Source organism: Canis lupus, chromosome 5 (assembly GCF_011100685.1).
Source record: "Canis lupus familiaris isolate Mischka breed German Shepherd chromosome 5, alternate assembly UU_Cfam_GSD_1.0, whole genome shotgun sequence".
Lineage (NCBI taxonomy): Eukaryota > Metazoa > Chordata > Mammalia > Carnivora > Canidae > Canis > Canis lupus.
The window spans coordinates 40,873,516-40,899,944 of record NC_049226.1 but is presented as its reverse complement, the minus strand read 5'-3'; the positions used below and the strand labels follow the sequence as shown (position 1 = coordinate 40,899,944).

The 26,429-nt window shown below is 48.8% G+C and overlaps 1 protein-coding gene across 3 annotated transcripts in view; it reads left to right on the top strand.

Moving 5' to 3' along the window:
• Window positions 1-4,889: 4,889 nt before the first annotated feature.
• SLC47A1 (solute carrier family 47 member 1) overlaps window positions 4,890-26,429 on the top strand; it is a 36,521-nt gene continuing 14,981 nt past the window's right edge. For all 3 annotated transcript variants that reach the window (XR_005359584.1, XM_038537050.1, XM_038537051.1), the window contains exons 1-12: window positions 4,890-5,035; window positions 11,564-11,665; window positions 13,129-13,197; window positions 14,090-14,238; window positions 15,375-15,417; window positions 17,028-17,072; window positions 20,078-20,175; window positions 20,436-20,533; window positions 20,637-20,750; window positions 20,834-20,901; window positions 25,053-25,161; window positions 25,273-25,348. Coding sequence is in view for 2 of the 3 variants with exons in the window: in XM_038537050.1 (XP_038392978.1) it covers window positions 4,913-5,035; window positions 11,564-11,665; window positions 13,129-13,197; window positions 14,090-14,238; window positions 15,375-15,417; window positions 17,028-17,072; window positions 20,078-20,175; window positions 20,436-20,533; window positions 20,637-20,750; window positions 20,834-20,901; window positions 25,053-25,161; window positions 25,273-25,348 (1,094 nt within the window). In the remaining variant the exon portion in view is untranslated. The remainder of the gene's footprint in view (window positions 5,036-11,563; window positions 11,666-13,128; window positions 13,198-14,089; window positions 14,239-15,374; window positions 15,418-17,027; window positions 17,073-20,077; window positions 20,176-20,435; window positions 20,534-20,636; window positions 20,751-20,833; window positions 20,902-25,052; window positions 25,162-25,272; window positions 25,349-26,429) is intronic.

Genomic DNA, 26,429 nt, shown 5'->3' with positions numbered 1-26,429 from the left:
TTTTTTACTTTCCTTTTCTAGAAAAATAAATTTCCCCTTTATCTTTGCCTCTTTTTATTCCTAAATGCTTTTTGAGTCACTATTAGATTTTTTAAAGTATGAAATACATTGGAGTAGACTAAAAGGTTTTAGTCTTTTACATAACTTGGAAAAGATCTTGGAAAGATCTTGGAAAGGTCTTGGAAAAGGTCTTCAAGAACATCACCTGTTTCTAATGGATTCAAGTTTTTTCTAAAATTCACAAATAAATGTCGTATCAATGGCATATCAAAATTATTCTTAAGCATTGTTTTTGAGGGCCTCCCACAGCACGGAAATGCTTGTGCTTTGGCCACATTGCATTGAGCTTTGGTGTTTTTCATCCCAGTGGGATAAAATCTGAAATTTGACCTGCCACAGAAACAAGCAAGTCAAACAGTTTCATAGCTTGTTATTTATTGCCAAAGAAAGATACTTAAAAGCTACAAGAGTTGTTTGCAGTTCTCTGCAAAGGGGAAAACTTCCACCTGTTCCCCAAATTCTCAATTCCATGTTAGTTTTGCCTGGTGTTAAGAGTTCGATTTATTTGTTCCAGAAGTTGGAGGAGTGGCTCTGGTTCTATTTAAACAATAACTTTCAGGAGCTGGACTGATGCTGACACATTATTACTAACTGTGGTCCATGCTTCACTTAGACTTCCTTGGTTCTTTACTTAATGTTCTTTTTTCTGTTCCACAATTCCCAAGATACTACTTTATATTTTGCTGTCATGTCCCTTAGGCTCCTCTTGGCTGTGACAGTTTTTCAGAATGCCCTTGTTTTATTTTGTTATTGACTTTGACCATGTTGAGGAGCGCTGGTCAGGTATTTTATAGACTATGCCTCAATTGAGATTTGCCTTATGTTTTTCTAAAGTTAGACTGGGGGTGGGAGGGCTTGTGGGTTTCGGTGAGAAGACCAGAGGTTAAGCTCCATTTTCTTTTTTTAAGATTATTTATTTATTAAGAGAGAGAGAGAGAGAGAGAGAGAGAGAGAGGCACAGGCACAGGCAGAGGGAGAAGTGGGCTACATGCAGGGAGCCCGACGTGGGACTCGATCCCTGGACTCCAGGATCACACCCCGGGCTGCAGGCGGCGCTAAACCGCTGAGCCACCGGGGCTGCCCTAAGCTCCATTTTCATACCACCTCAAAGGTACTATGGTTGGTTAAATAGTATCTCCTCCAAAGGCCTGTCCACTTGGACCCTCAGAATGTGACCTTATTCTGAAAAGAGGGTCTTTGCAGATGTGAAGAAGTTAGGATGAGGTCGTAATTAGAATGAGTCCTGATGTGATGGCTGGTGTCCTTATAAGAAAACATAGACGTAGACATCATACGAGGAGAATTCCGTGTAGTGGCAGAGACAGAGATTGAAATTATGTGGCCACAAAACAAGGAATGCCAAAAATTGCAGGCAACCAGAAGCTAGGACAGAAGTATGGAACAGATTCTGTCTCTGAGCCCCCAAGAGGAACCAACTCTGCCAAGTCTTGATTTTATTTATTTAAAAATTAAAAAAAATATATTTGAAAGAGAAAGCAAGTGGGGGGAAGAGAAGGCAGAGGGTGAGGGAGAGAGAATCTCAAGCAGACTCTGTGCTGAGCATGGAGGCTGACATGGGGCTCGATCCCAGGACCCTGAGATCAGGAGCCAAAATCAAGAGTTGGGCTCTTAATCGACTGAGCCACCCAAGCACCCCTAAGTCCTTGATTTTAAACATCTTGCTTCCAGAACTAAAATGAATAAACTTCTGTTGTTTGAAGCCATCCAGTCTGTGGTAACTTGTTTCAGCAGCCAGAGAAAACTAAGACAGTTCCATCTATCCGTATGATTTTGATCGTGACCTTAATCGTCTGGCTGAGGTAGTGTTTACCGGTTTTCTCCCCTCTACACGTATTATTTGCCCCTCTGCATACTGTGCTCTTCGGAAGGTCACTGTACACAGCCCCTTTCAGCAGAGAATTACATTCTGCAGCACAAGGAGGGTTTGTTTGTTGCTACTGTGAGATTTCTACCATATTTTCATGCGGTATTTATTACCAATTTAAAGACTGATACTGCCTCCTGAAGAAATTGTGTGTAGCAACTTTGTTAAACCCCTTTATTAATACTATTAGATTTACCATTTGCTTTATTTGGATTGCGTGTAATTGTAATTGCAAGTAATGCTCTTACCTCTTTTTTCTCCGTGTTTGTATCTTATATTTCTGTCCTAGGTCTTATTGCATTGGCCAGGACTCCAGGAGACTTGAAGAACGGCCGTGGTTGCAGATCTAGTGTCCAGCTTAGGACTTTTGTCTTTTGGGACTCACGGCTTCCCCTTTACTCCCTACATGTAATTCTGGTGGGTCTGGTGGGTTTCTTACCAGTCACAGTGATGAAAAATTGGAAGTTTTTGGGTTTGTGACCAAATGGCTAAGAGAATTTTTTAAAAAGATTTTTTATGAGAGGGAGAGAGAGAGAGAGAGAGAGATATGGAACGAGATAGAGAGCACGAGCAGGGACAGAGGGAGAAAGAGCAGACTCCCTGTGGAACAGGGATCCTGACAGGGGTTCAGTCCCAGGACCCTGGGATCATGACCTGAGCCAAAAGCAGATGCTTAACTGATTGAGTCACCCTGAGAATTCCAGTTATGTTTTTGGTGCAAAAAGGTGATTTCATTATAGCACAAGGGCAAGAGCCATAGACAGAAGAGCTGCACTGGAATTGTGAGAAGTGACTGATTTATCTATTTTTTAATTAGTGGGGGTTAGGAAATAGCAGAAGTCTCTAAGGAATTTGGAAGCAAAGCTTTCAGGACCTTGATGGGTTAAGGTTACTTTTAGAAGTCTTTAATAAAAGAGAAACATTAAGGCTGGAAGGCAGCCCTGAATTCCTTGAGGAAGGTCACCTCTGTATGTTTCAGGTATCTATCGGTGGGGGGCAAGCTGTAAAGAAATTTAATTTCAGCTACATTTCTCTTGCCTTTGTTTCTCTCAAAAACAGCACCTAGCCCTTCAGGGACAGAGCTGAGCACTGCTGCAGGTCCAGCCGAATATAAGACTCTTTCCCTGCCCAGGATGATTGTTCCAGAGTGGGGAAGAAATCTGCATATGGCCCACCAAGTTTCCTTGCTGTTTTTTGTCTGTTTACTTGTTTGGAGCTAGAAGAGGGGGAGAGTCTTATTAGCTGGCTTGGGCAAGGGTGAAAAAAGAGATAAGGATTCCTGGAGGCTACGGTGCCCCATACAGAGGAAAAAACTCTGCCTACAGAGAGAGTATGAAACCAAGGAGAGAATTAAAAAACAGTGGGAATGTGAAGAGAGGGAAAACACTAGAGATCTTGTTTTAAAATCCCTGAATCAGGGATCCCTGGGTGGCGCAGCGGTTTAGCGCCTGCCTTTGGCCCAGGGCGCGATCCCGGAGTCCCACGTCGGGCTCCCGGTGCATGGAGCCTGCTTCTCCCTCTGCCTATGTCTCTGCCTCTCTCTCTGTGTGACTATCATATAATAAGTAAAAATTAAAAAAAAAATCCCTGAATCATGGAATGCCTGGGTGGCTCACTCTTTTAAGTTTCTACCTTGAGCTCAGATCCTCCATGCCTCCTAGTCCCCCCGCCCCTCAACCCTCACCCCAGGGCCCAGGGCTCCCTGCTAAGGAGCCTGCTTCCCCCTTTCCTCCCTCATGCTCACTCTGTTTCTCTCTCAAATAAATACCAAAAAAAAAAAAAAATCCCTGAATCCAAACTTTCTGGTTATGTGAGTCCCAAAATGTATGTTTCCCTCCCCCCCCTTTTTTTTGCTTATACAAGGCGTTTTGACTATTACAGAAACCATCCCGTCCTAGTGACTAACGTTTGTTAGGCAATTATTGTGTAGCCGGCTGAAGGCAAGTGGTCCACCTACACAAGCTCGTTCAATTCTCACCAAAACCAGTGATGGAGACACTACCTCAATTTTACAGATGAGGGAACTGAGGATCTAGGAGGCAAGGAAGTTGCTGCGCTCTCCCAGGGAGAACGTGGCAGGTGTCTCTTGCCTCGAGTTTGTTGACACTCACAAGCTCTTGTTCTCCCACTTCAGACTGATGGATAGATACTCCGGGAAGACTGGCGAACCGGATTTGTTCTATTTGGAAGATGCGGGCTTGTTGCTCTATTTTGGTAGAGTCTGAGTTCTTTAATGCAGTTGGCGGGAGAAAAGGAGCACGCAAATTCCCAGCGTAGCCTCAGCTCCCGGCACGTGCCGAGCAGAGGGCCGAGCAGAGCCCGGTACCCGCAAAGCCCAGGTGTGCGCGGTGCACCCGCGCCTGAAATCCCTGGGGGGTAGGCGCGGAGCTGGGGGTCAGGTGTGTGCGTGTGTGGGGGGTGATGGGAGGCACGGGGCCAGGGAGGGGGGGTGCAGGGAGGACTGACCGCGGGTGGGGTGGGGGTGATGGGAGGCACAGGCCGGGGGAGGGGCGGGGGGTGGAGCGAGGCACCAGGACGGGGTCCGGGGTTGGGGGGGTGGAAGGGGGCGGGGCGTGGAGGGAGGCACAGGGTCGCAGGGGCGGGAGGGGCCGGGGGTCCGGGCGGGGTCCGGGCGGGGGCCGGGGGATAGAGGGAGGCGCGGAGCCGGGGCGGATCTGGCGTCCCGGCACAGAGGTCCCCGGTTCCCAGACGGCTCTCCGTCGGTTTTCAGAGCTCATGGCCACTGCGGATTCCCGGCCCGCGAGGCCCGCGAGCGCCCACACTGCGGCGGCGGTGCACGAGGTGCGCCCGCGCTCGCCCCCGGGCAGGCGGCGCGCGCTGCTGGACCCCGCGGCCACGGGCCAGCTCGTCAGGCGCGGCCCGCCCGGGGCGGAGACTGCAGCGGGGGCGGTGGAGCTCCCTGCCGTCCGCCGCCTCAGCCCGCTCCTGCCGCAGAGCGCCAGGCGCATGGAGGGGGCCGTCGAGGAGTCCGGGCCCCGAGGAGCCCCCGAGAGCCCGGGGCCGCGCTGCCCGCTGCTGTCTGGCTTCCGCGAGGAGCTGCGAGCGCTGCTGGTTCTGGCGGGCCCCGCGGTGAGTAAGGCGGCCTCCGTCGGAGGTCGGGCCCGCGAGTCGGGGGGGCCCGGGGACCTGGGGCGCGGGTGGGGGCTGAGCGAGCTGGCGGCGGGCGGGCGGGCGCGGCCCTCCGGGTGCCTCCGCGTGCGTCCCTGGCCGCGCTCTGCACCGTCTCTCCGGCGCGGCTGGCGCGGCTGGCGCAGCTGGCACAGCTGGCGGGGGGGGGGGGGGGGCGCCCGGGCACCCGAAGCCCCCCACGGAGCCGGGACTTGCCCTTCTAAAGGCTCTCCTGGGTGCCTTCCCTGGGTGGGAATCCGACCGAAGCAACTTTTTGGAACCACGGGAGACTTGTTTGAATACTAGCTGTCGAGTGGGGGACTTCAACCTTGAGGCTGGGGGTTGAAGGTGTAATTCTGTGTCTCACATCAAGATCTCCAAATTCTTCCTACGTGCTCAAGTCAACTCTGCACGAGGAAACCAGAGGCACCCTGTCCCACACTGGCTTTCTCCGTTGTTGTGTGTGTGTGTGTGTGTTTTTTTTTTTTTTAATTTTTTGATTTTTAAAATGTGGTTCTCTTTGGGGTTGAGGTTGCTTATCACTACCTTAGGGTTCTTTCTGCATGATCTGCTTAAAAGTAATATGGGTTTTAAAAACCACAAAAAATAAAATCTCATCCCTGTTCTCTTGCCAGTTTGGGTGATTTTCAAGTCAACAGAGTACGAATCATTTCATTGGATAAGAAGAACTCGTTGTGATTTTAAGGTGTGATTAAGTTTTTGGCCTTTAAGTAGACATTCTGCACCTGGGAAGCCTAAGGTGGGCAGGTGCGTCTTCCTGGCATGGTGACATCACTGTTTCTGGAATCATGTGATACCCGCTGTGGTGTCCATGGGGGCAAGAATAATACCAGGGACAAAGCCAGGACACGAAAACGTATCCAGCAAGAAGGTGTTTTTGAAGATCTCTTGCAAAATGGAAAGAATGTGTGGTTTGCAATCTCTGTACCTGGGGCCCAGTTCCCTGCTCTGATCTCAGAAGGCAGGTTAGGAAAAAGATGTGTGGACTTGAGTAGTTCCCTAACGTATTCTAGACTCTGCTTCTTCATCCGTAATAGGGTATTAATCCCCCCCCACCCAAATTCTCTAGCAGGGTTGCTGTGAGAAAGATCTCTATAGGGCTGTTATTGTTTTAATAATGTGACAAACACCACAAGGAAGTTTTATGAGACCCAGTGTCTCCCAGGAGGATCCATCCTTCATCTCTGCTGGTCCCCGTAGTAACTTGATCCCCCTTGATGTAGGGAACCTTCCAGGTCTCTAGGGTTGAGCACTGGACCGACATGCTGGGCCCTTCATGTTTGTAGGTACACTTGTATGAAGATGTGTGTGACTGTGTTAATTACAAATGTAGTTAATATTTGTCCTTGTAGAAAGGACTAGAAACCAAGACAACACCAAGAGATCATTTGGGTAATTTCCTTCCAATTTTTTATGTATGCATTTGTAACTGTTTTACCCAATGACATCTTAGAGTTCTTCACCTGTTTGGTCTTTAGGAATTGTATATGGAGCTTCTCTTGGTCTTTCTATAAGTCTATTCCATCTGCTGTGAGTTTTCTATTTTCTGAGGAGCTTGACAAAAGAGGAGATGCCTCCTCCTTTTCCCATGCTCTCCCAAGGATCTACCATCAGTTGGGTAGGATGCCTGGTCTGAATCTCCTCTGTGTCTTTCCCATTCACCATCTCCCTTCCAGGTCTCTCATGAACATTGACCCTTGAGGATCCAATATAGGCTTCAGGCTCAGGTGTTCGGATTTACCTTACTTCTCTCCTGAGCTTCATTTTACTTAATTTTTTAAAAAGATTTTATTTGTCTGACAGCACAATCAGGGGTTGTGGGAGTGGGAGAAGCAGGCTCCCAGCCTGATGCTGGGGCTTGACTTCAGGACCCTCAGATCATGACCCGAGCTGAAGGCAGATGCTTAACCAACTGAGCCACCCAGGTGCCCATCCCATTGAGCTTTAAATGAAGCCTGTAAAGAAAATATTCACGACACAAGGGAAAGAGGTGTGTATCAGAATACATGTCATTACATGTCCATTTATTTTGCAGGAAGCATAGTTGGAGGCTTATCTGATGCTATTTAGCCTTGGGCGTTTCAACCATGTTTGCTTTTTGTCAGTAGGATTGTATCTCTCTTTGTTCTTCTAAGTATTTTATTTTTATTGCCAGGCTCAGCCAGAGTCCTAAAAACTAATTCCAGCGAGGGATTGCCCGCTGTTTAGGAGCACAGGGTATGAGCAGCATTAGTGAGGATGTAAAAGAAGTGGAATATTCTGGGCCGAACCCAAGGGAGTTGTGTGGAGGAAGGATGACCCGGAGAGGGGAGAGGGAGCTGGAGAACCTTACCTTCTAAGGCTGCAGGGCAGAATGAGCAGAGTAGGCCCCCACAGGGTGGGGGACATCTGGATGGACTGGCCAGACTACACACAAGACATGGAGGGTACTGGTTTGATTTTTATCCAATGGACAGTGGGGAAGTAATCTGAAGAGAGCACTTGGTGACATCTGTAAGATGCAGTAGGAGCAGGTTGCCAGAGGCAGAAGACAGTCTAGGCTGAGGTGATAAAAGTCTGAAAGAATGAGAGGCATTTCAAAAGGTGATGGGTGTGGGGGCAGGTGTGCACAGGAGGCCTGGGGTTGGTCCAGGACCCTCTCTCGCTCCTTCCCATCCTGTCCCAGGTTTCCTGTCTCTCAGCTGTATGCATGTCTTCACCTGCCTTCCATCATGTTCCAAGCCTGGACCATGGCAGCCTCTAACTGTCCTCTTTCCTCTTCAGGTCATGCTGCCCCAAATGCTCCTCCACTTGGAGTCAGCCACCAAAGTCCTCTTCGGATGTGCATGTGAGCTTGTCACTGTCTTTTCGCTGGTTTTGGGAGATCCTCTGGGGTTTGACTCCCATCAGTCCTTCGGGTCTCCTCTCATTTCTCTGTCTCTTAGTGGTCCTTCACCCAGCCTTGCCTCAGACCTCCCACCTTTCTGCTTCATTTCCTCTGCCTGGAATCTTCTCCCCAGACAGCCCACTTTCACCTGCCTAGTCACCATACAGGTTTCTGCAGAACTTCATTTCTCCCAGAACCTTCTCTGACTCCCAGGCTGCTGTTCTCTTAGAGCTTGTCTTCTTGGTAGTGGCCATCATATGTGTAATTGGTCGTGTTATCCCATGTTGAGCATTTTTCCCTGCTGTTTGGTGGGTTCCATGGGGGTAGGAGTGGAGCAGTGGTGTTCATCTTACTTCTCTCCATATCCCTGGTGCTTGGCATGAGCTTTGTGCTCCAAAGATGCTGACCATCTGCAAGTCAAGGGACTTGGGTCCTCATTGCACCTCTGTTACCAGCCAACTCTGTGACTCTGGGCTGGCGGCTTGGCCCACCTGTGTGAATTTCCCCATGTGTCATAGAAGAGGCTGTGCCTCTTCTGACTTGGCAGCTCCTTCCAGGGCTGACCTCTTGATGCCAGGAGTGAGTGTTCAGGCATCCCTAGGAAGGGGAGAGAAGACCAGGGCTTCCAGAAGTGTGTTCACACAGCACACTGGGCAGGCTTATTATACTTGTTGCCTCTGTCATCTGGCCCTGGAGAGCACCCTTCCAATGCCTTCAGGGAACAGAAGTGGCTCCTTCTTTAGATAGCAGTGTGTGCCCCATGATTGGGGGTGGGCAGTTCAGGAGAGTCTTGTCCTTGACCACCATGTCTTGACTGGTGTGGGTAGGATGGGTATGGGGGTGTTGAAAGGCAGATCCTACAGCCCCACCAACGTCCGGATCAGTCTCTCGAGCTACAGTGGGTCATAGCCCACTGAACAATATCTCCAGGTGATGCTCACCCACATGAACCACAGCTGTGGCCAAGAGCTCACCTGAACAGCTTGAAACCAGGATTTAGGAACAAGTATGTGGTTAGCAAATATCCACTCTGGAGCCAAGCTGTTCTTGGGACTGAAGGTCAGAAAAGGTTTCTGTGTTGGGCAACCTCAACCCCATGTTCCTGCCACCACCCTAGCAAGACTATGGCAGCTCTGACAAAGAAATAGTTTTAGCATCTCACATGGATGAGCTTAACTTAGTTGGGCTTCTGGCGTTTTGTCTAGGAAACATAACTGTTCCCACCCTTGGACTGGGCACTTGCCCTAAGAAAATGCCTTGTTCCCCACCCAAGTACAAAAGGTGTTGTGTTTAGTACAGTTAGTCATAGCAAAATCAGAGAAGTGGCCCAAAGGCCTGATCCTTGAGAAGACTTAGTTTTTATAGGAAGCCATGAGAAACAGCTTACACATGGCCTGCAGGGGGACCTGCAGGGGGACCAGGGGACTGTGTAGCAGAAATAGGACATTTCATGGGAAAGGAGAAAACGGATTCCATGACATACCCATTTGCAATAGCTTACATGCATAAAGGTTGAGAGGATGATGACTTGAAAATATTTCAAGTTGATAATGAGTTTACAAAAAAAAAAAAAAAAGATCCTGTGACCTTTAAAGTTATAAAAGTTCTCAGACCCCAAGCTTCTCAGAGAACATCCATAAGGGTAGTGACAGGGCCTAGATAGTGGCCATCCCTTGGGACAGGCCTTTGGCGGGGGTGGGGGGTAGGGGGGTGGGTTCGTAGGTTCTATACAATTTCATTTTCCATACTAACTTTTTTTTAAGATTTTATTTATTTATTTGAGAGAGGGAGAGCACAAGCAGGGGGAGCGACAGGCAGAGGGAGAAGCAGGCTCCCTGCCGTGTGGAGAGCCCAACATGGGGCTTGTTCCCAGGACCCTGGGATCATGACTGAACTGAAGGCAGATGTTTCATTGCCTGAGCCACCTGGGCACCCTTCACACTCACTTTTTGATTTTCACTCCTGCCTCCAGCTTTTCATTGTTTGCTTGCTTTTGCAATACATTCCAAAAGCATCCTTTCCACTCAGTGGCAGAAGGTTCTGTTGGATGAGAAGCTGTGTCACTGGGGGCCAAAGAGCGGCGGAACTTTGAGCTCAGAGCAGAGGAATCTGTTTCCCTTGAAAGATGGTCAGAGGTAGCATTAGCATTGCTGATTGGACCAGTATAAGCATCTCATGCCCCAGCTTTTTTTTTTTTTTTTTAATTTTTTAAATTTATTTATGATAGTCACAGAGAGAGAGAGAGAGAGGCAGAGACACAGGCAGAGGGAGAAGCAGGCTCCATGCACCGGGAGCCCGATGTGGGATTCGATCCCGGGTCTCCAGGATCGTGCCCTGGGCCAAAGGCAGGCGCCAAACCGCTGCGCCACCCAGGGATCCCTCATGCCCCAGCTTTGAAAGTGGCCCATGAGGCAGACACCAGCAGCAGTGTGTCTTGAGGCACCTGTTCTGTTTTCTGGGGAGTGGGAGTTGGAGGAAACCCCTTCTTGGACCACGTGAGCCTCCGCTTTGCCGAGAGGTACTGTACTGCTTATGTCTGGCAGGTGGTGGTGGTAGGGTGTGAAGTGGTTGGAAATCACCCTAAGGAATTAAGGTAAGTGTCCAAACATATTGGTGGAGCAACTCATGGTAGTTTCTGGAACCATGAAGAAAAATAGCTCAGTGTTCCTTCTTGACGTTGCCCTCCTCTCCTGAGCCTTCCTAGGGTTTAAGAATGAAACGTACTTGGCAGATGAGGGGATGTCTTATCCCAAGGTTCCGGAGCTCACTGCCCTTGCAGTTGGATTTCCCCATTTTCACCTCAGGTACTCCTGTCTGTGGAATTTGCTGGCTTTTGAAGGCTGTATTCCCTCCAGGCCTCACTGGGAATTTGAGATAACAAGGCGATGATCTCAGAAGACAGCTGAGAATTTCAAGGGGAAGATATACCTGTGATCTATGGCCTGAGAATCTAAAGTGAAAAAAGCTGGGAAGTTCTCAAAAATGGGACGCTGGGACAGCCTGGGTGGCTCAGCGGTTTAGCGCCTGCCTTCGGCCCAGGGCGTGATCCTGGAGACCCAGGATCAAGTCCCATATCGGGCTCCCTGCGTGGAGCCTGCTTCTCCCTCTGCCTGTGTGTGTGCCTGCCTTTCTTTCTCTCTGTATGTCTCATGAATAAATAAATAAAGCCTTAAAAAATGGGATGCTGATAATGGTTGCAAATGAACATTTTAATTAATATTCTCTAAGAAGCCTACCAGAAGTTGCACATTTGCCTGTGAAAGTTGGCAGAGGCTCACTAATGGATTTTTCTTTACTTTTTTTTTTTTGAAAGATTTATCTGTTTATTTGAAAGAGAAAAAGAGCATGAGTGGAAGGCACAGAGGGAGAGGGAATCTCTGTACTGAGCCTGGGGCCCGACGCAGGGCTCGATCTCACGACCCTAAGATCACAATCTGAAACCAGGAGTCTTGACACTCCAACCAACTGCACCACCCTGGCACCCCTGGTTTCTTTACTTCTGACTGTGGAGTAGATTTGCCCCCTCCCACCCCCGGCCTTGCGCTGTCCTCCCATTGTGAGGGTTGGCACTTACCTGAAGTTCCTTTTCTGTCTCTTCCAAGTTCTTGGCCCAGTTGATGGTGTTTCTGATCAGTTTCGTAAGCTCTGTGTTCTGTGGCCACCTGGGGAAGCTGGAGCTGGACTCTGTCACCCTTGCGATTGCGGTACGTATGGGACTTGCTAACACACATTTCTGAAAGCTGTCTGAGTTTCCTCGGGCTGCTCTTAAAAAGTACCACTCTTTAATGGCTTAAAACAGCACAATTTGTTAACTTACGGCGCTGGAGGTCAGAAGTCTCAAGTGGGTTTCGCTGGGCTAAAAAACAAGGTGTGCGTTGGGCTGTCACCTTATTTCTGTTTGCAACAGTAATTCCCCTCTGCTAGGTAACCCCACATTTTCCAGGTTCCGGGGATTAAGGCGGGACCTCTTTGGAGGATGCTTATTCTGTCTCTCACATCAGTGAATTTGTAATCCATGGAGCTCTGGCCCTTGCCCCCTCAGTTCCATCTCCATGATATAGAACTAGAAGATGAAATCCTGGATCCTAGTGTCTAAACCTAAAATTGGGAGGATCCCCAGATCCTCTCTGTATCCTAGGTGTGAATCCTCCAAACCAAAGAGAGCTGTCATTGACCTCCGCCAGGGGCTGACTGGCTATGCATGGCTAACTGGCCCTGCCAGCTTGTTTGGGGTGGCCAGCTAGGTGTTTCGGGGAAGATGGAGGCAGCAGCTTTCAGCAGGTGTGTGTCCCTGTTCTTTTCAGCCTCTCCCATCCCTCCTTACTGCTGCCCTACTAAGGCACACATTCTTACCTGCCTGGGCCCTCTAGCCATTGGCGTTTGCTATCTATGAGCTGTGCTAGACTACCTTGAATTGGCTCCAGGTATATATGGATTGTGTTGCTTTCAGGGAGCAACATGGGCAACCCCAGGCTTCATTCCTTTTGGGGCTTTAATGTTTGGAAATCTGGGGGAAGAAATGCATTCAGCAAGCCTCTGGCAGATTCTCTTTAAGAGAGCCAAGGAAGTGTAGGAAAGTTAGTGCTTTAGGGTGAGCCTAGTCCCTGCAGACTCAGGTGGACATAGCAGGTTCCAGACATCCTATGATGCCATACCCTGGTGTTGGGGATGCTGCCCTGGGCTCCCCAAAGTTTCAGGAACCCAAGGGTTTAGTTGGTGACCCTGGTCAAGAGAACTACACTTGGAAGCGCTCTGGCCTTGACTTCAGAGGCCTGATTCAGAGCCCCTAGAGTCCTTCGAGATACTGTAACAGGCCATCCTGGGTCTTCAGCAAGTGGATTTATCTAGAACTGCTACTGTGCTATGTTGCATTCCCCTTAAGGAAGATTCAAGTTCCTCTGAAATGGGATCAAAATGCTTAGGACTTGTGAAAGAAAAAGGTTTGGTTATAATCTCTGGTGAAATATTTTTTGTCTTTAAACTTGTGCACATCCTTTGATTAAACAGGCCCAGTGGATTTGTGCAGGGGTTCCAGGGGAGAACAAGAGTTGAGTAGGCTGATTTGGGAGGCTTGCCGGAGGCACGCAGCTGCCTCTGATCAGTGCGGACAGAGAATTGTCTTCCTGTCTTCGTTTCACTCCATTTTGCCTTCTTGTGTTTCTTTCAGATTATCAATGTCACTGGTGTCTCGGTGGGCTTCGGCTTATCTTCTGCTTGTGACACCCTCATGTCCCAGGTAAATGGAAGCTCCAGGTGACCCTCACAAGTGACCCTGGACATCTTCTCGTGAGTGGAGCTGGGAGGTCCCCACCAGCTGCAAGGGAGGGTTTTGCACCCAGAGGGAGGAATCCCCGACAGCAAGCCCTGCTGTCATTTTGTCAGCCATCATTTCCACTTATTTGAAAGGTGGCCGGATGCCTTGCAGGCTTGTGAAGCAGTGTTTATCTGTATAGCTGCCTTATGCTACCTTTTGACCAAACGGGACATTTTGTACAGGCCCCTCTCTCCGCTTTTCATATCGTTGAGTTTGGCACAGTTCCGTGCCTTTCCAACTTGAGTGCCCATCTGAGCACCCGGGGCGGGGGGCTTGTTAAAACAGTCTGGTGGACTCCTGCCAGTGGCATGCTGGTAAACATTGAATGACCAGGTAACTACTTTCTCTTATGGCTAGTCTCAAGTTAACCACTCAGATGTCCCTGAACATGGCCCTGGGGACAGACATGTAGGGTTTGGCTTTTGGAAGCCTGTAGGAGCTGGCTTGGGCACACTGCTAGCCCTACCCCAGAGTTTCTGCTTCACTGGGTTGGGGGTGGGGCCCAAGATCCTGCAGAGGTCTCATGAGGTCCCAGGGGTCTCATGAGGAGATTTTAAAACTGACTGGTATCTGGGCACCCAACCTGGACCTGTTAAATCCAGATTATATTTGTGTGGCATCAGTGTTTTAAAAATGTCCTTCAGGTGATCCTAACAGGCAGCCTTGTCTGACAACCACTGGTACCTAAAGAATGTGGCAAAGTCCTAGGACCATCTTTATGAATTGTTATTGAAGGCTTTGGGGTGGCCATTTCACCTAGAGAAGGGGGTGCCATTTCTCTGCTAACGGATCTGTCTCGTCTGTGTGCACCCAGACGTACGGGAGCCAGAACTTGAAGCATGTGGGGGTCATCCTGCAGAGGGGCATACTGGTGCTGCTCCTCTGCTGTTTCCCCTGCTGGGCGCTCTTCCTCAACACCGAGACTATCCTGCTGCTCTTCAGGCAGGACCCGGCCGTGTCCAAGTAAGATGGGCCCATGCTGTGGTGGGATTGCATCTATCTTGGCAGAAAAGTCCCATCCAGTTTCAGCCTCTGGGAATTTCAAAGGCCAGGGACAAGGCCACACACCAGAGAAGGGGTCAGGTGTTCCCTAGCTGCTTTCTGGCAGGCCATAAGGCTTTCCACCCCTGGCACCTAAGATCTGGTCCCCTCCTCATTTGAGTGACTTCAGGGTAGAAAGTTTTGAGAGAAACAAGATTTGCAAACACCTTCCACTTGAGATAGTAGCTTAGTGTGTGTGTGTGTATGTTTTTTAAGATTGATTTATTCATGATAGACCTAGAGAGAGAGAGAGAGAGAGAGAGAGAGAGAGAGAGGCAGAGACACAGGCAGAGGGAGAAGCAGGCTCCATGCAGGGTCCCCCACACGGGACTCGATCCCAGGACTCCAGGATTGCACCCTGGGCCAAAGGCAGGCGCTAAACCACTGAGCCACCTAGGGATCCTGCTTCTTGTGTTTGTTCGTGGTATTGTGGTTCTTGGTCCTGGTTGACCTTAAAATCACCTGGGTGGTCTTAAAACCCACCCATAACTGGTCCCTCTCCACTCTCAGCATTCTGCTTTAATTGGCCTGGGGTGCGGCATGAGCATCCATGCATTTCAGAGTTCCCCTAGGTGATTCTAATGTGCTGCCAAGTTTGAGATCTGCTGGTTTGGTTAACAAAGACGCTTAAAATCAGTTCTTGTTCCCAGAGCAGTGGCTGTGAATCTAGGGGATGTTTGGCAATGTTGGGAGGCATTTCTGGTTATCAGAACTAGTATGGGAGCTTTGCTGCTGGGAGCAGCCAGAGATACTGTGAAGCATCTTTCGATGCACAGCAGAGCACTATCTGGCTGTAGAGCTGAGTTTGAAAAACCGTGTCCTAGACCTAAAGGTTTGGAAGAACCAAGGGAGGTAATCTGGGTTATGAGATGATAAGATCTATGTGTCCTGTCTCACATTTGCTCCAGCACTTTATCCCAATGAATCCAGAAAGAGGCAGAACAGGCAAGGCGGTGTTAGTTTATCCTCCCTTCCCTTCCCTTGAAATGGAGACCCCCTCCCCCCAAAAAAAGAAATGGAGACCCCTGCCACCTTTTTTTTTTCTTTTTATTATATAGGCTTACCCAGGATTATGTCATGGTCTTCATTCCAGCTCTTCCCGTAAGTTTTGAAGGGTTACAAGGTCCCTCTCTTGAGATTCACTGGTAGAAGGCAGTTGAGATACCTGTAAGCTCAGGGCGTTGGGTCAGTCTTCTATGACTCACACATGTGATCATGTGATGTTGGCTCCTTCAAGAAGTGTGGCTTTAATTATGCCCACGAGAGACATGAACATCTGTCCCCCTCAAGAAACACCCGTGTCACAAGGCAAGTCTAGGAGGCCACTGTCCTGAACTCCTACAGCTGGAGGGACCTCTGGGATCATCCACAAAAAAGAAGTTCAGACTTTTTTTTGTATGGTGGTAAATTCTTCCCCATCTCAGAACGCCTTAGGGCCTCACTCTGAACTTCTAGTTTTTTTCCTTGTTAAGCATGACCACACAGAGCCTTCCATGTGTGTTCATGGTGGACACAGTAGTGCGTGGTCAATGAACAATTAAAGCTCATTTTATTCAGTTGGATGGTGAGCTGCCGTAACAAAATACCACAGATTGGGTGGCTCAAGCAACAGAAATCGATTTTTCTCACACTAGGGGAATCTGGAAAGTCAAACTCAGAATGTGGTAGGGTTGTTATCCTTGGGAGACCTTTCTCTATGGCTTGTAGATGGTCGCCTCCTTGCTGCCTCTCTCTGAGTGTGTGCAGCCCTGGTGTGTCTTGTCTTATAATGACACCAATCCTATTGGATTAGGGCCCACCCTGATGGCCTCATTTTAATTTAATCACCACTTTATTTAAATAACTTACTTTTAAAAAGATTTTATTTACTTATGAGAGAGAGCACATGAGCAGGGGGAGGGACAAGGGAGTAGGCTCCCCACTGAGCAGGGAGCCTGATGTGGGGCTCAATCCCAGGAACTCTGAGCTGAAGGCAGATGTTTAACTGACTGAGCTCCCTAGGCCACCCCTTAATCACCTCTTTAAAAACTTTCACCAAATACTAGTCATGTTGAGGGTTATGGCTTCAACATATGAATTTAGATGGATAAAATTGAGTTCTTAAAAATAGCCATGTACTCTCCTAATTGGCATTGTGGTCTTAATTTATCCTGAAAATTTTTTTAAAGATTTTATTTTTTTATTCATGAGACACAGAGAGAGGCAAAGACATAAGCAAAGGGAGAAGCAGGCTCTTTGCGGGGAGTCCAATGTGGAACTCGATCCCGGGACCCGGGGATCATGCCCTGAGCCGAGGGCAGATGCTCAACCACTCAGCCACTCAGGCATCCTTATCCTGAAGCCTTTAAAGTTGAATATTCTTTTATTATTCTTCCAAGTAGGACAGTTGCCTAGTCTGTAAGAGGGGTGCTTCCCCTAGGGTTTGCCCAGGGACCTCCTTTACAGCCAAGCCCCAGAAGAATCTTTGCCATGCACTCAAGGAAACCGCTCTCTCAGACCCTAGGGTCACTTGGATCACGCTTGTCCATAAAAGAGATGTTTGGAACACTCTGGCCCCAGACAACTTGCCCTTCGCCGCCCCCCCCCCCCCCCCCGAGATGGCATGCCTCTGCAGCCCTATATGGGAGCAGAGGGCAGCCAAGCCGTGGCTCCCAGCTCACTGCTATGTGGCAAGGCCAAAATGTTAACATTCATCTCTTGTTCTCTTCTAGGCAACTTTTCTTTATGCATTACAAGCTAAATATTTGCTCAACCAGGTAATGCAGACTCTCTTTTTTCTTTTGAGGGGGTGAAGTGCTCATGGGAGTCGATGCCTTCTGGTGATGGGGGGCCCTGAAAATACACAGGGTGGAGAAGGTCACCTCCCAGGAGCCACTGAAGTTACATTTCCCTGGGTTGTACGCATAGGACTTTGGTGTGGACAGGTTTATGAAGTGAAATCAAGGAAAGGATACATTATTATTGGCTCTGGAAAATTCTTATCCTGTTCCTCCTCGGAAATATTGTCATTGGCAGGACAGAGTTAGCACTGTGGTGTTACCTAGCTCCCTGGAAAGAAGGGTGTGTGCCTGTGTGCCCCGCAGAAAGTGCCTGTCAGGCTCCAGGGAGCCAACCTCTGAGCTCAGATGGGTCTGAAAGGCCCGACTCTCCTCCGTGGGGTGTGAAGGCCCATGTTGTGATGATACCTCATGTCAGTTAGAACTCCACACGTGACTTAACAGCAACAGCCAAAAAACCTGAGACAGCTGCCCTGGCTCAGGTATGGAATTAGGTGTTAGAGTTTGTAGAACTATGGACTTTCTTCCAGATGAATCCAGGTAAATGAGGGTTCCGGGCAGTGGGTCATGGCCGCACAGGCAGGCTCTCCGGGGCACAGGGAGGGAACAAGAGAAGGAGATTTTCCATCATCTATATAGTGTTATTAAGTTTAAGATACTACCCTGTGTGTGGAACATTTTAAATCTTCATCCCTCTCTCTTATTCTCTGAGGGACAAGGAAAGACCTAGAAGGAGGAGCCTGGAGCTCAGAGAGGCCAAGAAGCATGACCTGGGTTTGAGAGAACACACAGCAAACCGAAGTGTTTTGGTCACCAAGGGGTGGGAACGCGGAGGCCATGATGTGGGTAGAGGGACCCAGCTGAGGACAGAATCAGGGGGATGGGCCAGCCCAGGTTCTGCATGTGCAGGGACCTTGCATTTGTTCTCTGCTGCAGATTTCAGTTGGTGGGAAACCAGTGGATGGCCAGGGGAGGAGAGGGGCCTTTCGGAGCTGGTCTAAACAAAAGATGCTGCAGTTCTGTGCCAGGAGAGGATGTCCTATAGGAGCAACGGGAGACACAATGCCAGAGTGGATCCTATAGAATGAAATGAACCCAGTGACCGGAGGGATGGGTGGGAGAGTGAGGCATTGCATGTAACCCAGCTTCGTCTTGGGGCCCGGCCCAGTTGTGAATGTGGGGCACAAGGGAAGCGGCTGGTGTGGGGGCACCATTACCACAATTGGAGAGGGTGGGAAGGGCCCTGATGAAATGGGCAGGGTGCTGCCTAGACTTTTAGTGGGGGGGGGGTTAGAGAAGGTGACCCCATCCGGCTTCTGCTGACTTTCCTCTGCAGGAAGCCATCTCTTGCATATTTTTGGTTTCAATCATGTGTGTGTGCATAGCTCCTGATTTACAGCTCTAACCACCGGTCTTGCCCTGCTGCCTGTGGGAGGCCTGTGAACGTTGCACACTTGACCTTCTCATCCCCCAGGCCTGCGTCTCCACTTGCCTCTGTTCCCTGTTAGCAGCCTCGCACATCTCCTCTTTAGGTAACCTGTTCTCACGTGGGTCTCGATCTTTTCCTTTGCTCCCCCAGCCCATCAGTGATAGTCCTGTAGGTCCTGCTTGTCCTCCCTCCATCCCCCTTACCTCATTTCCTCTCTCATTCTTTCTCCTACTTCTTCGATGCCTCAGTAGCTTCTTATGGAGTCTCCCCGCTGCCCATCCTTACCTGGGCCAACCCCACACTGCTGCTTTTACCTTCTACCCAAAAGGAATGGGTGGTCACCTACCTTTGTGGGTAAAAACGAAGCAGGGTCAAGTGACCCACATAAGCGGTTCGGCCGATATCCTGAGCCCAGGACTACCGAGACCATCAGACAGACGCACAGCATGGCAGGTGTGCCAGCCGGAGCATGGCGGAGATTAGAGTAGTCTGGTTCTCACCTGACATAGGGAAGAGTTAGCATATGACCATGAAGGATGGAGTTCGGGTATAACAAGCAGGCAGACAAGCCAGGGGAAGGCTTGTTTCAGCATCGGCTCAGGGCAAAGCAGGAAAGGGATCAGTGCCAGGTCTGCCCTGCCACGTGGACCAAGTCTTCCTTCCTTGGGGAGCTCAGATAGATGTAGATTGCCGTGTCCAGAAATCCACGGGAAGCTCTGTCCCCAGGTCAGAAATTGAGGCTGCTTTTGGGGTGTGTGTGTGTGTGTGTGTGTGTGAGTGAGAAAGTGTCGGCAGTCCCCCAGATGAGAGGGAGCTTTTGTGTTTGTTGATACGACTGCAAACAGCAAGATGTCACATGGTCTGATTTCAGAGAGCCGGCTTTCTCAGAGAGTGAAAAAGCAGCAGTCGTTCAGAGATGGGGCCGGGGTGACAGTTGGCAGCTGGGAGAAGTAGGAGCACTTCCTGTGAGCGTCACAGCTGGCTTTGTCACATCTGCACCTCTGTCCCTGATGCTTGATGGTTGAGGATGCCCAGTGGGCAGCTTGGTGCCTCCCCAGCCCGGGTCATTTGTGTCCTCCGCCTGCCGTCTTAGGCTGAGATGCCAGGCGGCCTGGACTGTTCTGCTCTGTACGTCTGAGCAGAGCCAGGTGTGATGGAGTCGTCCTCCCACTCCAGCCTCGTGAGGTCATCTTAGATTTTCTTAGGTCACTGAACTTTCCGTTCGGTCGAGAAAGTGCTGAGCTTTTCACCCACTGTCCCGTGTGGAAGGGGACTGGTTTATACCCTGTCCCCACCAGTCCTTGCACTCTGGGAGGTGAGCCACCTGTCTTCCTGCCTCTCCGCTGCCTTCTCATCTCCTGCCTGTGTCCCCGTGGCCAGAGCTGCGTGCTTCACGCCCCTGGGAGGAGGAGAGGGTAGGAGGCAGGAAGGTAGGAGCAGTGACATGGACATCCAGGTAGGTCGTCAACGGCGGCTTGCCACGCATGCGTGTATGGGGAGAAGGCAGCAGTCCTGCTGCTTGGTCTCCAGCGTGGGGTGTGGTCTCTCATTTCAGGGAATTGTCCTGCCCCAGATCCTAACCGGAGTAGCAGCCAACCTTGTCAATGCCGTCATCAACTATCTGTTTATTTATCAGCTGTATCTTGGGGTGATGTGAGTCCAGCTGATTCTTGGGATGGGGAAAGGAATGACCTGCATGTGGCTTTTCCAGAGAGGGATGGGAGGGTTGGGGTGGGGGAGACCTAGACCTGGTGAGGCATCCATATGTGGTCCTCTCCCTGGGCCACACTGGAATATACTGTCTGGGGTGGAGAGTGAGGCTGCTCCGGGAAGAAGATGTGTTTAGGGCTTCTGCAGAGTTCCCAGCAGGATGGAAGACGGGGTCCTCCCCTCACTGGGACCGTTCTTCCCAGGGGGTCAGCGCTGGCAAATATGATTTCCCAGTTCACCCTGGCACTGGTCCTCTTCCATTACATCATTTCGGGGAAACTGCATGAAGCTACGTGGGGAGGTAAAGACTGCCATCTGTCTTCCATGTTGGACATGGGTTTTGTGTTGGGTTGACGTCCAACCCAACCACTCATGGTGTTAATACTTCTGTGTCCCCACTGCAGGGTGGTCCCTTGAGTGTCTACAGGACTGGGCCTCCTTTTTCAACCTGGCCATCCCCAGCATGCTCATGCTGTGCATGGAGTGGTGGGCCTACGAGATTGGGAGCTTACTGAGTGGTCAGTGTGGGGACAGGTGGTGATGGCTGCTGTGAACATGGGCCCCTTCCAGGAACACAGTGTCAGCTGCCTCTCTCTACCAGGTATCCTCGGCATGGTGGAGCTGGGAGCCCAGTCTGTCGTGTATGAACTGACTGTCATTTTATACATGGTGAGTGAGTGGGAGCCAGTCATGGGGAGGTGCTAGGTGTTCCCCTTGAAAAAAAAAAGTCCCAGGAATGACCATAGGCATTTATCACATGAGTAGGGTTTTTTTTTTTTTTGTAAAGATTTTATTTATTTATTCATGAGACACACAGAGACAGGAAGAGACATAGGTAGATGGAGAAGCAGGCTCCTCATGGGAGCCCAATGTGGGACTTGATCCCCAGACCGGGATCATGCCCTGAGCCGAAGGCAGATGCTCAACTGCTAAGCCACCCAGGCATCCCATGTGAGTAGTTTTTAAAATGATTTGTGAAAATAAAATTTCATCCCAGAACCAGGGAGGGTCCATTTGGAATGATGGGGTCTTGCCTGTGAGCTGAGGGGAGTTGGGAAGAATGAATTGTTCAGCGCTGGTCATACACGTCTTAGCGCGATTCAGATCTGAATGATTGGCTTTGATTGCCACACTGGCCAAACATGAAGAAGCTTTTCCAGTTGTCAAACACAAAGGCCTTGGGGACAGGTGGGGGCACAAAGGGCGATGGCCCTGGGCGCATGGCAAGAGGAGCCTAGCTCCTCATGTCTCCCCAAGTTCTATTCCTGCCTGGGTCTGATGGTTCTTAAGCTCAATGTGATCGATCACTCCTAGGTTAGACCCCAAAGACAGGGAAGCAGGGTCTCTAGCAGATACTTGTATCCAAGCCCACAGCAGCGTTATTCGTGATAGCCAAAAGGTGAAAGAACTCAAGTGACCATCAACAGACGGAAAAGCAGCTGGTGGTCTGTGTGTACGATGGAATATTATCCAGCCTTGGAAAAGAAGCAGATTTTGATGTGCCAGAGAAGAATCCCAGTTGTTAGAGGCTTTCCTTTAACTTTGTTTCATTGAAAGCAGCAACTGGAAATTCTGAAGGGCTTTCATCTCTAGCAAGTGCCACTTCAGAAAGGGAAAATTGTAAGCCGAAGGGGACAGAAGCTGGCATATGTGCTTTGTCATGGTTTGTGGTGTTAATGCTTAGAATCCCCCTGCCCTGCCTTGAGGTTGGTTATGTTAAAAATTTATATAAAACATGTCTTTCCTATTTTTTAAAAGATTGATTTTAGAGAACGTGGGGTTGGGGGTGGTGGTGAGAGGGGTGGGGAAGAGGGAGAGAGAATCTCAGGCAGACTCCATGCTGAGCATGGGGCTCAATCTCAAGACCTCAAGATCAGGCCAGATCCAAAACTAAGAGTCAGATGCTGAACTGTGCTGTCCAGGCACCCCCGTATTTCCTTTTTTTTTTTTTTTTTTTTAAGAATCATTCTCTTGAGGACCTATGCTTTTTGTTTTTGCTTTCATTCTGTTCTCAGCAGAATTTTTAAACCTATATTTGTCACTTCAACACTTGATATTTTATATCCTTTTTAAATTCCAGTAAGTTCAGTAACTATATCCGAATCAAAATGCTTACCAGTTGTATCACTGCGCACATAATTTTTCAGTCTCTTGGAGAATATTTATTTTCTAATGTTTCAAAATTATGAACACTACTTCAGAGATGCTTGAGGACAAAGTATCTTTATATACTTGTTTCTTTCTTTCTTTTTTAAGATTCTATTTATTTATTCATGAGAGAGACAGAGAGAGGCAGAGACACAGGCAGAGGGAGAAGCAGGCTTCCTGAGGGGAGCCTGATGCGGGACTCAATCCCAGGACCCCAGGATCACGTCCTGGGTTAAAGGCAGACGCTCAACCATTGAGCCACTCAGGCATTCATCCCTACCTGATTGTTTCTTTAGGATAAATTCCTAAAATGGAAATTTAATTACAGTTATTAAGTCTTTGTTTTTTAAAGATTTTATTTAGTTATTTGAGAGAGAAAGAGCACAAGCAGGGGGAGAGGGAGAGGGAGAGGGAGAAGCAGACTCCCTGTGGGAGTCTGATCCCAGGACCCTGGGGTCATGACCCGAGCCAAAGGCAGATACTTAGCCAGCTGAGCCACCTAGATGCCCTCAGTTTTAAGTCTTTTGCATATATTGATATATGCTTTCCAATAGGCTTATGAGAATTTACATTTGTATTTTTTTTAATTTTTATTTATTTATGATAGTCACAGAGAGAGATAGAGAGGCAGAGACACAGGCAGAGGGAGAAGCAGGCTCCATGCACTGGGAGCCCGACGTGGGATTCGATCCCGGGTCTCCAGGATCGCGCCCTGGGCCAAAGGCAGGCGCCAAACTGCTGTGCCACCCAGGGATCCCTACATTTGTATTTTTTTAATCAGAGGAGGGATTTATACCCTTTACTTCTCTTCCTCAGCTGTTTATATTTTGCCCCATTCCCTTGTGCTATTGATTAATCTATGTATCCATTACCTCTATAATCTCTATTCAAATATTATCTGTTCTGATAATGTCCTTTAAAATGATTTTTCTCCTGGAACTAAAGTGTTATGCAGCTGCTTTGTTTTTTTAAAGATTTAATTATTTGAGAGAGAATGTGTGTAAGCAAGGGGAGGGGCAGAGGAAGAGAACCTCCAGCAAACTCAATGCTGGGTGCAGAGCCGACAGTGGTAGGGGGGTGGGCTGGGTTCCCCGCCCCATCCCATGACCTGAGCTAAAACTAAGATTCTGAGGCTCCACCACCTGAGCCACCCAGGCGCTCCTAACGTGTTACGCTTCTTTAGTGCCCTTTAATCTGGAACATATCCCCAGCCATTCTTTCTTGACCTTGACGTTTTTGAAGTACAGGGGCCACTTTACACAGACTTCCCTCGAGTTGTCATAGCTGACACTTCCTTGTGAGTAGTTTGAATCTGCATGCATTTTTGGCAGGAATACTACAGATGGGTCCCTGTGTGCTTCTGGCAAGTTCGGTCAGGAGGCAGGTGATACGGATTTGTTCCATGACTGGTGATATTAACTGATTTCTTGGTTGAGGTGGTGTCTCCTGGGTTTCTCCATCACTGAGTTACTCTCTTTAAAGCCCTTTGTAATTGATAAATAATTGGTTGGGGAGCTGTTGGCTCCCACTGGTGAGTTTCCAGGCAGGGACTCAGTCTTGTAGGGTCTCAGATCGGTGAGATTTCTGTAGTCCTGCCCATAAGGCAAGATTCATGTTTCAAAGGGTGATGACTTTTTTTTTTAAATTAATACTAATTTCTCAAGTGGTAAATTTATAGCTACTAGTAGTGACTGATTTCTATTGAATAATTACTACACGTGAGGCATTGTTCTCAGCAGCTAGCATATATGGACTCATCAAATCCCCACTGTAACCCTAGGAGGTAGGCTCTGTTACAAGTTCCTATTCACTGACAAAATAACTGTGGGCAAGAGAGGGTGAGTAATTTGCTGAGGGTCATACAGCTGATAAGTGGCTTAGCCAGGACTTGAACCCAGGCGGTGGAGCTTCAAAATTCCCATTCCTAACCACAATGCCATTTTGCCTTTCTGGATCTGCTTTAGCACCATGTTTCTAATCCTGCCCCTCCTTGCCCCCCGCCCCCCCCGCCGCGAGCTAGCCTGCTATCAGCCTGATACATATCTTTCTGTTCTTAAGTTCCTTTAACCCAACATTTTGGGGAAGGAGCGGGGAGGCCACCGTTTTAGGATTTTTTTTTTGTAAGATTTTATTTATTTATTAATGAAAGACACAGAGGCAAAGACATAGGCAGAGGGAGAATCAGGCTCCTTGCAGGGAGCCTGATGGCAGGACTCTATCCCAGGACCCGGGATCATGATTTGAGCCGAAGGCAGATGCTCAACCACTGAGCCACCCAGGTGCCCCTAGGATTCTGACTTTTAAACTTGATCCATTGATGGTCTTTCAGAACAGACTTAGCTTGGACTCCTGGCAGTCCATTCATCTTCACATATGCTGAAGGAAGAATGTGGTCATACAGGATCCTCCCATTTCAGAAGCCATGCACAAAAGCCCAGTGAGTAATGCAGTCTCACATTAGCCTTGGGGGCACCCAGCTCAACAGAAGGAATATTGGAGATTAGCAATTGCGGATTAGCAATTAGAACTTGTAGTGCTGAGTTTTACCAAGGTGTGCTGCAGGATCTACTAGGTTGAGCCAAGAGGCAGGGCTGCTTCTCGGCTTCTGCTCTTTCTTTCCTTTTCATTATTGTATGCTTCTTTTTTCATTATTTTTTCTCTTTTCATTTTAGATACCTTCAGGTTTCAGCATGGCCGCCAGCGTCCGAGTAGGGAATGCATTGGGTGCTGGAAACATCGAGCAGGCCAAGAAGTCCTCAGCTGTCGCCCTGCTGGTCACAGGTGCTTAGACTCTCCAGTCTGTGACTCACCTGAGCGGTCTTGGCATGGGAAGCCCAGCTTCCCGTCCCCTCCTTTCTCACTGTGCTGTCTCTCTGCCATTTTTACCTCTAGGATTCTTTGCTGTAACCTTTTGTGTCGTGATGTTAGGCTGTAAGGATCTCGTGGGGTTCATTTTCACTACCGACCGGTGAGTGCAGAGATTTTCTTGAAATGTGAAATCTACGGTAATGAAATGGTTAGGTAGGTGATTTCGCGCTGGGCTTCCTGGGAGTGCTGCACTGTGGAGGGTCACCAAGCCATTTGCAAGATGTGAACATGGAGAACAGAGAAACCCACTGATGTTACCTGGGAAGAACTGATTAGCTATAGGAGGCAATTTATCATCTAGAATGCCAGTGTATTGGGCACAGGGAGTAATATATGCTACTAGTGATCAGGATATACGTGTATCTTAAGGAAACCCTTTTTGGGTACCATTAATTACATTTCCAGTTAATGATTTTGTTTCCAATGACAAGAATTATTTAGTATCTCAGAATCTGCCTAAGTGCCTGGCGTGTACAAGTTGTGTAATACACTCATCAAATCAAATTGAAGTTAAGCTCTCCCTAATGAGTTGTCTCAAAAATTCACATTATCAGGCTGATTATTGAGAAGAACTCTTGTAAGGGATGGGTCCGGTCCGCTCTGTGGTTTGCGGGTTTGGATTGATTGGTTGCCTTTTTTTTTTTTTTTTTAAGATTTTATTTATTTTTTCATGAGAGACACAGAGAGAGGGGCAGAGACAGGTAGAGGGAGAAGCAGGCTCCCTGTAGGGAGCTTGATGTGGGACTTGACCCCAGGACTCCAGGATCATGACATGAGCCAAAGGCAGACCTCAACCGCTGAGCTACCCAGGTGCCTGGGATTGGTTGCTTTCATCAGTGAGGATGGCTGGTGTGTTTTGGCTATGTGCATATATTGCAAGGAAACCTCTGATTTGGGATTCTTTTATCAACAATTATAAAATGTAAAATTAACTTTTCCTTCATGGATTTAAAAAGCAAGTGGTGGACAGAACTGCCTCATAGTCCACTCTTTAGGTATTTGTCTTTTGACCTTTTCTTTTGTTTAAAAGTGTACATATTTATTTGAGAGAGAGAATGAGTGGGAGGGGCAGAGAGAGAGGGAGAGAGAATCTCCAGCACTCTGTATTTAGCACTGAGCCCAACACAGGGCTCGATCTCACAACCTTGACATCACAACCTGAGCCGAAACCAAGACTCTGA